The 11,357-nt window shown below is 40.5% G+C and overlaps 1 protein-coding gene across 1 annotated transcript in view; it reads left to right on the top strand.

Moving 5' to 3' along the window:
- WT1 (Wilms tumor 1) overlaps positions 1-11,041 on the top strand; it is a 60,006-nt gene extending 48,965 nt beyond the window's left edge. Inside the window, exons 8-10 of the mRNA XM_006883732.1 lie at positions 7,312-7,401; positions 7,962-8,045; positions 10,920-11,041. Coding sequence (XP_006883794.1) covers positions 7,312-7,401; positions 7,962-8,045; positions 10,920-11,041 — 296 coding nt within the window. The remainder of the gene's footprint in view (positions 1-7,311; positions 7,402-7,961; positions 8,046-10,919) is intronic.
- The last annotated feature ends 316 nt before the right edge of the window (positions 11,042-11,357 follow it).

Below are 11,357 nucleotides of genomic sequence, written 5' to 3'. Positions count from 1 at the left end.
CCTCTTGGTCCAAGTATAGGTTTCGCATTAGCACCATCAAGTGTTCTGGGATTCCCATTCTTCTGAGAGTCAGCCACAGTTTGTCAACTACAGATCTACACAGTCAAATGCCTTTGCATAATCAATAAAACACAGATAGACATTCCTCTGATATTCCCTGCTTTCAGCTAAGATCCATCTAACATTAGCTTTAATATCCCTAGTACCATCACCCCTTCTAAATCCAGTCTGGACTTCTGGCAGTTCTCTGCTGATGCACTGTTCTAGTAGTTTTTGGATAATCTTCAGGAGCTGAAGAACAAATTCAAACCTCAAGCTGATATAATCAAGGATGCTTTAGGCATAATATTAAATGATCCCGGAAGTATTCCGAGAAGATGGAAAGAATATACTGAGTCACTGTATCAAAAGGAATTGGCAGACACAGAAGAATTTCATCAAGTAACATATGAGCAAGTTTCGTGAAGTAACATATGAGCAAGAGCCTATGGTGATGAAGAAGTTCAAGCTCCTTTGAAGGAAAGAGCAAAAAATAAGGCCCCAGGAATAGATGGTATACCAGTTGACGTATTTCAACTAACAGATGCTGCCCTGGATGTGCTCACCAAGTTGTGCCAAGAAATCTGGCGGACAACCACTTGGCCAACTGACTAGAAGAGATCTTCTAATTATCATAAGATTTAGGAAGAGACAGTTCAAAGAAAACTTTTGCAAGATCATCAATTGTTATATCAACCGGAAGGGAATGAGAAAATGGATTGTAGGTTTTATTTTTATGTCAGTTTTAAAAAGAGAGAGATGATGGTGATGATGTTTGAACATATGCCAGGGGAAAATGAGTTTTCCCCAGGTCAAGGAATCAGCCTCTCAAAAATGGAGAACTACCTCTCTGGTCATTTGTCAGCCACTTCACAGATGCTTGCTCTTGGTCTGTGGGTACTAGATGAGAATGTATTTTAATCTCTCTTATAGGAAATGGTCGTAGGTGTTTCCCATAGGTGAGTGAGTGGTGATACTCTTTCCACATTTGAAAGACAGCTTCATTGTTTTCCATCACCATTATTATTTTACTACTTTTACGTTCAGATTACAGAAGGTAGTATAACTCTTTGTCTTGGGAATTAGTGGTTGATGCATAAATTTGAAGAATAATCTTATTAATGGTTCTTTCTTATCAGCATAAGGGTGTGTATTTATCACTGACAGTACAATACTTCAGGATACTTCTGGAAATGCTCTTCTTTTATATTGTTTATTGCCTTGGAGTCAAGCACGACTCATAGCGACCCTATGAATAAAAGGCCTGAAGTCTTTCTATAACTATCAACATTTATCCAAGTTGACAGTTTCTGGAGGCATGTTGTTTAGGAAGTGGATGCCACTCCTGCTTCCAGACGTCTTTTATATATAATTTTTTAACTATTGAACATTGTCTTCCACTTCCTCTTCTCCTCCCCTAACGCACCCCCAAATGCACCCTTTTTCCAGATTGTTGTCATACGTATAATTCCTAATCATATATTCCTTTGGACAGTTCTTTTCCTCATCTGTTCTAATGCAGTGTTCTTTAGCGTCTCTTTTCCTATTCTCTCTCCAGAAATGTTCTTTTTGCTATTAAATGCAATGTTCTTTCTCTTCAATTTGCCAGTCCCAGAGTAGTAAATATTATGATTGTCTGATTTAAAATGGTCAGTACTGGTCTAGGTCTATTTTGGCTCACTGATGTCTGGGATATTAACCTTTAAAGAGTTCCATTTAATTTTAAATTTAGATTTTCATATGCTCCAGGTTTTTACTTAATATATCCAATATTCTAATTACTAGTGGGCTATTTGTAGCTATTTTTTTCTCATTGTGAGTCATTTGTGCCATGAGATTGATGATGTCATCAATTCAATTTTACTTGGTTCCACAGTTAGCACCGATGGGAGGAGCAGTTGAGGAATCAAAAGATAGGTTGTATTAGAGAAATATGCTGTCACAGCTCTTCAGAGTGCTAACAGGTATCAGTTTAAAGTAAACCTGATCCAAGCTATGATATCTTCATTTGCTTTGAATGAACCTGAAAGTTGGACAGTGAATAAGGATGAGAGAAGAATTGATGCCTTTAAATTGTGATGTTGGTGAAGAGTATCGAGTATTCCATAGAATTCCAAAAGAACAAACAAATATGTCTTGGAGGAAATACAACTAGAGGTGCTGCTTAAATTGAAATTTCTTCTCAATTACTTTGAGCATATTTTCAGAGGAATCAGTCCTTGGAGAGAGAAATCATCTTGGGAGAGGTAGAGGCTCATCAAATGAGAGGAAGACCTTCCATAGGATGAATTCACACAGTACTACCACAGTGGGCTTGCTCATGACAGAGGTCATGAAGATGGCACAGGATAGGACAAGGTTTAGATCTGTTGTTTACAGAACTCTATGAGTCATGGTCAACTTAACGGTACCTAACAACAGTGACTAAATGCCACATCAGCAAATGAAAGTTCTGAAAACTTTACTCAATCTTTGTCAGTAAGACCAACTCTACTTAAAGGAGCTCTTCCCTAGCTCATTTCAAGTACAGTATGAAATTGGCAAAACATGCACTCAAAATGCGTTGTTGATTACTGTTCATTGGAATATGAAAGCTCAAAACAAGAAAGAAGGACTGGTAATCAGAATACATGACCTTGATGATATAAACCAGGCTGGAAATGGCATGTTACAATAGCAAGACTTAACAGTTTATTCATTTAAAGTGTCTTTTTTCAACAATGTAAATGATGCCTGCATATTTGGACTCATCCAAATTAGATCAACTGCAGCTGAGTTTGGTTTGATTTATACAAGGGGACCTCACCAGATGAATACATAGTGAAATCTGTGGAAAGAGACAATGGAGAAACTCAACATAATCAATCAGAAAGAGACCAGGAGTCAGTCGTGGAACAGACCATTTGCTAGGACTATGAAGACCAATTAATAGGCTCATTATTAAAATTTATGTATCAACTACTAATTGCTAAAATAAAAAACCTGAAGATTTGTGCTAGTTTTTTTAGTCTGAAAGTCAGCTATAACAGTAACACTCTGCAGGCAGATCCGTATGAATGTTTAAGCTGACACTGAAGAAAAGGAAAACGAGTCTGTGAGAGGCAAAGTACAATGTTGAGTATGTGCAATCTGAATTTGGAGACTATCATTAAGAATAGAGTTGATGCCCTGAACACTAATGGCCAAAGTCTAGAAGAGTGGTAGGATGACACCAAGGACTCTTTTCTTGTCTTGTACGTGGGGTTTTTATGAGTCAGAACTGACTGCTGACTTTGAAGCAAGCAAGTTGCTTTCCATTTATCTTGAGACCATTGGACTTCACTTGTTTGTTCTATCTGGAAAATGCAATTCTAACTTAAGCCTAAATTTTCTCTCAGACCACATGCTTGTGGCTGAAGATGAGAGAACTGTTGGCATGTTATGTTGTCACATAGTACTCCAAAGGGGGTAATTTTCAAAGAACCTTAAAACCTCTAAGGAAAATGATAAAGAACAATTTTGCTTGAAAAAAAGCAAAACAAGAAGAATTCACTGAAGGAACACTGGAGATTTTTAATAGTTGTGAAGTACTTACAAAGCTGTGATCAAGGCAGCCAAGGGCCCAGGCCCAGTAGACCCTGTAAGAAACTCTTCCTTATAGGAGATGAGTAGGGAAGGCAGGTTTTTGACATCATGTCACTCTTTTCTTGAAAGAACATTATATTTTCTTATCTTTTAAACCATAGCACAAATTATTTTATGAAATATATCCTATGTTATAGGCTACCTGCATTTATTGTATCATTTAACATCACCGCAATCCTCCATATCATACTTAACTAGATACATAGGCTATTGTGGAAACAGAAGTGTAACTCGTACCTGTTTATTTCATGCCCCATCTCCTTCCTCTAAAAGTTGAATGATGTGGTTTGAACCTAAGATGTGCACAAATGGAAAGAGACTAAAATTCTAAATCAGAAACTGAGAAGAAGAGTTCAGAAGGTATAAATCTGAGCTAGTGACATCTGAGAGTTTTCTTAGAGGAGCAGGGAGTTTATTCAACAAAGGCTGGTAAGGTCAGGTAAAGGAAAGGCTGGTAAGGTCGAATAAAGGAAGGGCTGGTAAGGTCAGGTAAAGGATGGGCAGAGGCAGAACGGAAGAAAAGAAAACCAAGTCAAGAGTGATTGACTTCTTCAGGTTCAAGAGCTGAAACTTAAGGAACTGATATGGATCCATAGTTAAGAAAAGACTCTTGCCCCTAGTAACTGTTCCTAGGAATTTTCCAGCCCACTGCATAAGGTACACCTGGATACAGCTTACCATAGTAACTGCTACTTTGTAGTATGTATAGAGACTAAAAGGTTTAAAGCCGAACATGAAGTTGCCAAGAAGACATTCACTGTAAAGGAATGCCATTTGTGAGGAGTGGGGATGTTTCTTTCCGGTGAGGAAGCGGGTGGGGATGAGGATTAAGGGCATATGAGGAGGAGTGGGAACAGAGCTGGAAGAAGACTCGGATAATGTTGAGGGTGTAGCATAGCTGAAATACAGATTAATCAGGGGGAATAGAGGAAAGCACTCCAGAGAAATAGCCCTGAGAGAGTTGCTGTGCTTCTCTGTGGTGGAAGGTCAGCTGTGAGTCGGAATCAACTGGACATCAATGAGTTTTGTTTGTCTGTTTTTAATGAATTTGTATGGACAAGATTGGAAAGGGAACCGAAACCAGAGGCGAGCCATCCCCAACACCTGATTGATCCTGGGATGGATTTTTCCTCATCCGGGAATCTTGGTGACTCAGAATTCTCATAAGAAGGTTGGACAGCCAGGGATGCTCAGTGCTCTTGGGCTCAATTCCCAGTATTTGGCTGAACTTGTTTAAAGAGGTCAGGGGTGGAGCTTCTCTACTGAGAGGCAGGAGGTTGTGAAATCACACTCTTCTCTCTAATTAGGACAGTGGTGTCTTAGGGGCTGCACACTACACTGAGTAACACTGTCAGAGAGGATGACACCAAAAGAAAATGTTTTGTCATACTTCAGCAGAAGTTTATTATCTTTTAGCAAAAATAGCCCAGTAGTTCTTTTTAACAAGAGAAACTTCCTTTGTAAGCTTTAAGCCTAGCTGACCTGCTTAAGATGATGCTCACTACCATTCTGAGCCTTCTAAGGCACTCGAGTCAGAGCTGACATCATTACACAGCAACAGTGATGCTCGGAATCTCTTGGTCTCATCGCACGTGTTACAATACATTGTTTTCATTGCTGCCAGTGATTTTATAGCTGCTGGCTTTGTCACATTTTCTTATGTTGACCTATACTCTTGTGATCATTATGTGATTAAATTTTTAAAGTAATTAAAGGAAAGGAGAAAATGTTCAAAAGACCTCTTCAGTTAGCAAAAATATGTAGCTAGTATTGTTGTAATTCAGATGTAGAAAGGTGTTATAAAAACAGTTTTGTTGAGCTCTGGTGGCCTAGTGGCAAGAAGCTACACTACAATCCCAGCGATGCGGTTCAAATCCACCAGATGCTCTGCTGGAGGAGGAGGAACAATCTCCTCTAGTGCCAGTCAGATCCAATTTGATGGTACACACACACACACACACACAGACACACACACACACAAAAAATAATAAAATAAAAACCAAACATTTTTGTTGAGAATATTCATATAAACTATGTCGTAGTAAAACAATTTAAAATCTAGTAACACAAGAAACAAATTGATTGCCAGTGTCAATTCCAAGTCACAGCAACTTTCCATAGGCTTCCACGACTGTGAATCTCTATAGGAGGAGACTGCCCACCTTTCTCCCATTGAGTGGATTCTAACCACAAACCTTCCATTTAGCAGTTCGGCAGGAAATGCACTGCGCTACTGGGCCCCCATTATATTTATCACATATTTGTCATTCACATTCATTTATTGCCTTAGATTTGGAACTGACTCCTCAAAGACCCTCCAGCAAGTTTTCAGAGGCTGTAAATCCCAGGAGAGGAGATTCCTCACCTTTCTCCCTTGGAATCACTGGTGGATTTGAACTGTCAGAGAGGCTCTGTCTTTGGGTTAGCACTGCACATCCCTATAGACTATATCACCCTAGCTCCCATTTGTCACGTCTTACTCTGTGCTTAAAGCTGATTATGCTAGTGGTGGTGGTTACCATCAAATTGGAACTGACCCATTGCTGGAGCTCCAGTAAGACTTACAGAGGCAGTAGATCCCAGAGGAGGAGATTGCCCATCTTTTTCCTTCAGAGCAACTGGTAGACTTGAACCATGTACCTTTGTGTTGGCAGCACAGTTCCTTACCACTGAGCCACCAGAGTTCCCTAAAAACTACTAAAGATTGGTCCAGCATAGAAGAAGGTCCATGAGGGGTGTGACACCAACTTTTGTGGATTAAGGGCCAACAAAGTATACATGATTTAGCACTTGATTTAATAGGAGTGCTTCTCAATCACGGAATTGTTTATCCGTGAGTCAGAAATGAGTGATAGCAAACACTTATTTCCAAAATGCATCTAGTCTATCTCAGAATTATGCATCAACCTGCCCAAGAGTTAAGATTTATTATTTTATTGATTGCTATTTTCTAGTTTTGTTTTGTCTTGGGTGCTTTTTGGTGGTTTGTTTTTTGGGTTTTTTTGGTTTGTTTTTTAGCATTCCTTTTCTGTTAGGCATTAGGTCAAACCCTTTATACGGATGATCATCTGGTTTATTTAGTATTTTCATAAATCTTTTGAGGTTGTCAGATTACTGGTCCCGTTTCACAGTGAAGGAAACACGCCTCTTCCTGCCTTTAAGGACAGAGATAGATTTGACTCTAATGTCTAACTCTTACCAAGAGCTGTTGATTTCTCACTTGGAGGTAGGGGACTGTCCTTGTTGGCTTATCCCTCTGTTCTATGATCATTGTCCCTGACATATGCATCAAACCCCTCAACCCAGTTGCTGTTGAGTCAGTTCTAATTAATGGCAATTCCCTGTATATAGAACAATGTCCATTGGATTTTGAGTGATTGATATTTCAGAAGTTCTCTCTGGGTGTACTCAGACCACTAACCCTTTAACACATGTGTTGTTTGCACTGCCCAGGGACGCCTGGTTTTCTGCACAGGTGAGTGTGGTTCTCTTAGCTCATATTGCTACAGCCTTGACCCTCTGACGAACATTGGCTCGGTACCTTAGGAATCGCTGGGCTCTGTCAATCTGAATAAGAGAGATCGTCCTTCTCTAATGAGATCCCCTTTTCATGTATCATTGTCAAATAGAATATGTGTCTTTCTCAAGGTGAAAAACCATACCAGTGTGACTTCAAGGACTGTGAACGAAGGTTTTCTCGTTCAGACCAGCTCAAAAGACACCAAAGAAGACACACAGGTTTGTAGGTCCACATCTCATTGCTGGAAGCTGTCTTCCTTTGGATAAGGTTAGACCAGACTATTCTGTTGTTGTTGTTGAATATGGACTAAGAGTCAGCCATTTAGTTCATTTCCCCATTATATAGTTTTTAATTGATAGAGAATTTTCATCTTTTAAACAAAAAAGAAGTAAGAAGAAAAAAATATCTCACATTTCTCCCAAAACCACAGAACAGTGAATTTCCACTAGCAATTTGCTGGAAGATACAGTGGGCTTTGGTAAAGGACCAGGGTAGTGCAGAGAAGAGGCCAAGCTGTAGAATGATTCACTTTTTCTGTCTCTGTAATAGCTGAGACTTCCCAGCTGGTGATAAGCTGGACATTTGTGGTTAAGGAATGGTAGTTCCCATGATCCAAGTCAGTCCCCAAGGATTATTACAGAATCAGGTGGTTCCTGCTGGAATGAGGGCATTGGGGTAGTTTAAGGGAAAGACAGATATTGCAAACGTGGTCAGAAATTCTGGGTTCCTGGAGCCCCACTTTGCTAGGGCCGTGGCTAGACCTTCTCTGTCCGTTTAGGTGTGAAACCATTCCAGTGTAAAACTTGTCAGCGAAAGTTCTCCCGCTCCGACCACCTGAAGACCCACACCAGGACTCATACAGGTAAAACAAGTGCGTAAACTTTTCTTCACATTTATTTTTCATTATTTTCTTTTAAGTGAATGTTGAATGAAGTTGCTTGTGAGAGATTGGAAAAGTTCTAGGTGAGTTTAGACTCAGTTGAGAGGAAAAAGTAGGATAGCATGCTATTTTTAAATGATAATGGCATCTGTAAAGAAGAGGAAGGAGGGGATACAGAACAGACTGTTGTTGTTGTTGTTGTTATGTGCCATCGAGTCGTTTGTGACTCATAGCGACCCTATCTATGTACAACAGCCCTAAACCCTGCTCTATCCTGTGCCAATCTCATTGCCTCTGACACACCCATCCCAATTACCCCAGTCACTGAATCAATCAGAACAGACTAGAGAATGAATAAAAGTCTCTTTTTTGAGTGTCTAAATGGAAGAGATAGAAGCTAGGTTATCTTCAGCTTCAGTTAGTTGAATTACATTTTTATCATTCAGTTTGACATGGTGATCGGGCTTTAACAATATTAAAAATTCTAGCAAATAAAACATTTCTTCTTCTGACAGCTTACATTTCATGCCCCTATTTTCAGAGAGCTGAATTCTTACACCATTGAAAGTGGATGTGCCTGTGTAGCTGACCCTGCAGAGGGTGTTCAGAGGCAGTTAATTTCATGGAAGGAGATTGCCCATCTTTCTCCTGCGGAGCAGCTGGTGGACTTGAACAGCATACCTTTCCATTGGCAGTGCAGTTCCTTACAGCTAAGCCCCCAGAGCTCCCTGAATAGCCCATAGTTCCTACTAAACTATAATCAGCATGTGGATATTCTTTCCTATATTCTAGAATAGAGAAGAATGAGAACACTTGTTTACTGGCTGAATGTTTTAGAATCTCTACGAAGCTGGTGTGCCTAATGAAAGTTACACCACCTTTATTGCATACTTTGTGGCCTTTAAAAAAGGGTCAGTGTTACCTCATTTTATCTTCACAGTATACTTGTAAGTAAGCACAGTCAGGTACAGATGTAATATCTGTTTAACAAATGAGGAGACTGAGGCACACAGTGATTAGATGACTTTACTACAAAGTCACCAAGCTAGTGTTTACATCCAGCCCACAATCTCCCACTGCCTTCCATGCTGGAGAAAGAACCTGGATCACCCAGAAACTCAGGGAAGTAAAGGACCCAAGAAGCAGGTCAAAAATCATTGAGAGACTGAGAAGGATGAAGACCAGTAAATACAAAAGGGTTAGGATTTTGCTCATTAAATTCTAGAAAGGTTTTATCAGCACAGATGGAGGTTGGGTGGAGTAGAGGAGCCATCGGAGGAAGTGTGAGTGGCACACGTAGACAAACAGAATGTCATTAAGTCTTTGTGCCTCTAAATTCAAGTCCCTCAGTCCTCAGAGGCTGTAGACAAAGCAAGGCAAGACATCAACACAGAGTTGGTGCCTACTCAGTTGTCTTTATGTAACACTTGTTTGTTTTAGTTCTGAGCTTCCAAGTGCCTAAGGAAGGATTGTCATCCTTGTACCCCTGTGTGTACCTGCATAGGTGAGGAGTAACTTAATGCCAGCAAATGACTATTTGACACTCAAGTTAGCTGGCTCCCAAGTCTGATCCTGGAACATTCCTCAGTGTTTGTCCCGTTGAGGAGTCCTCAGAGAAGCCTGGGACAGCACTACCCTGACAAGATCCTCTAGGTCCTGCGGGGTTTTGCCCCTGTGGCATCCTCATGAAGGATGAAGCCACAGCTGTATTTCCATTTTGGCTAAGCCTGTGAATCATGGTACAATGGGAAGAGTGCAGGATTGGAATTAGAAAGACCTATATTGGGCGAGCTCTGGTGGCCTAGTGGCAAGAAGCTGCACTGCAATCCCAGAGGTGTGCAGTTCAAATCCACCACATGCTCTGCTGGAGAAGGAGGAGTAATCTCCTCCTGTACCAGTCAAATCTGATTTGATGGTACACACACACACACACACACACACAAATAAGAAAAATAAAAAAAAAAGAAAGACCTGTATTTAAGTCCTACCAGAGTCTGCCCCTAACCAACATTATGCGCCCAGCCTCATCTATAGCTTGATGATAATAACCTCAGAGGGTTGTTGTAAGGATTACGTGAGGTGATGTACATATGATGTCCAGCAGGGATTGACATATATCAGATATTTACCAGATGCTTATTATCCAACCTGCAGAGGATGATGTTTATGAAGAACTTCTGAGAGCTCTTTTGATGGAGAAATCTTGATCTTTTGGCAGGCTTGTTAAAAACCTCAAATTCTTGCCTAAACCAAAATCTTCCATATACCCTGAGTAATTTTATTTTAAGGTAAAATAAACACACAACATGTTAAATTGATGATGATGATATTTAATTTTAAAAAAGCTCATCTAAAATATTGTCTACAGCCGCATTTAATGCTACAGTGGTAGGCAGTGATCAGTAATAGCAGTCATTTTCAGGCTGATGATCCTGTGACCTTTGTAGCCCACTTCAGTTCCCTATTTACTGACACAGCAGAAGGGAAATTTTTACATTAATGACATTTTCTCCAAACTGTTCCAACCACTGAGTCAGACCCAACTTTTTCTCCTCTTAATTTAATAGGAGTTATGTAGGCATTTCACTCATTAGGCCTATTCCGTCTCTCCTATCCCAAGACTTTTGACTTTGCAATGTTTTAAACATTTTACAGTAGTTCCAGTAATTAAGAGTCTAGGAGTGCTGCCATTTCAAAGCCATCTGCAAAGTTAGCCCGGTATAGGAGCCAGGGAAGCAACTGTATTCAGGGAGTCTGGAGCGAGTGCCTTGTGATGAGTTAGCTCAGGCCTTTGCTAACTGAATTTTGTCCACCTTTCCCACTGCAAGTGTCTCTGACTGGTCATTGTGTTAACAGGTGAAAAACCCTTCAGCTGCCGGTGGCCCAGTTGTCAGAAAAAGTTTGCCCGATCAGATGAACTAGTCCGCCATCACAACATGCACCAGAGAAACATGACCAAACTGCAGCTGGCGCTTTAAGGGTCCAGCCTGAGGACAGCCATGTGGCCAGCAGAACACTGTGTGAACTGCTTCCAGATCAGACGTTACCATCTGCCTCTCTCACCTCACTAAGAAAGAATGGCTGTTGATCATCTTCATCCAACTTCCAAGGCAGGATCCCCGTGCTGTTGGAGCCCACCAGGTTTGCTCGAGGCAGTTGGTCTCTGCTTCGCTGACTCGTAATTGACTCACAATTGACTCATGAAAGTGGCTGATGATGCCCAGCTAGTGAAAAGCCCATCATCCTTAGTTAGGTCTGGATTTTCCACTGTAAGAAGAGCCACTGTTGATAATG

The sequence above is a fragment of the Elephantulus edwardii genome, unplaced genomic scaffold (genome assembly GCF_000299155.1).
Source record: "Elephantulus edwardii isolate Elephantulus edwardi_28Jun2011 unplaced genomic scaffold, EleEdw1.0 scaffold00029, whole genome shotgun sequence".
NCBI classification, from domain to species: Eukaryota; Metazoa; Chordata; class Mammalia; order Macroscelidea; family Macroscelididae; genus Elephantulus; species Elephantulus edwardii.
This window is presented reverse-complemented; position numbering and strand designations above follow the sequence as displayed.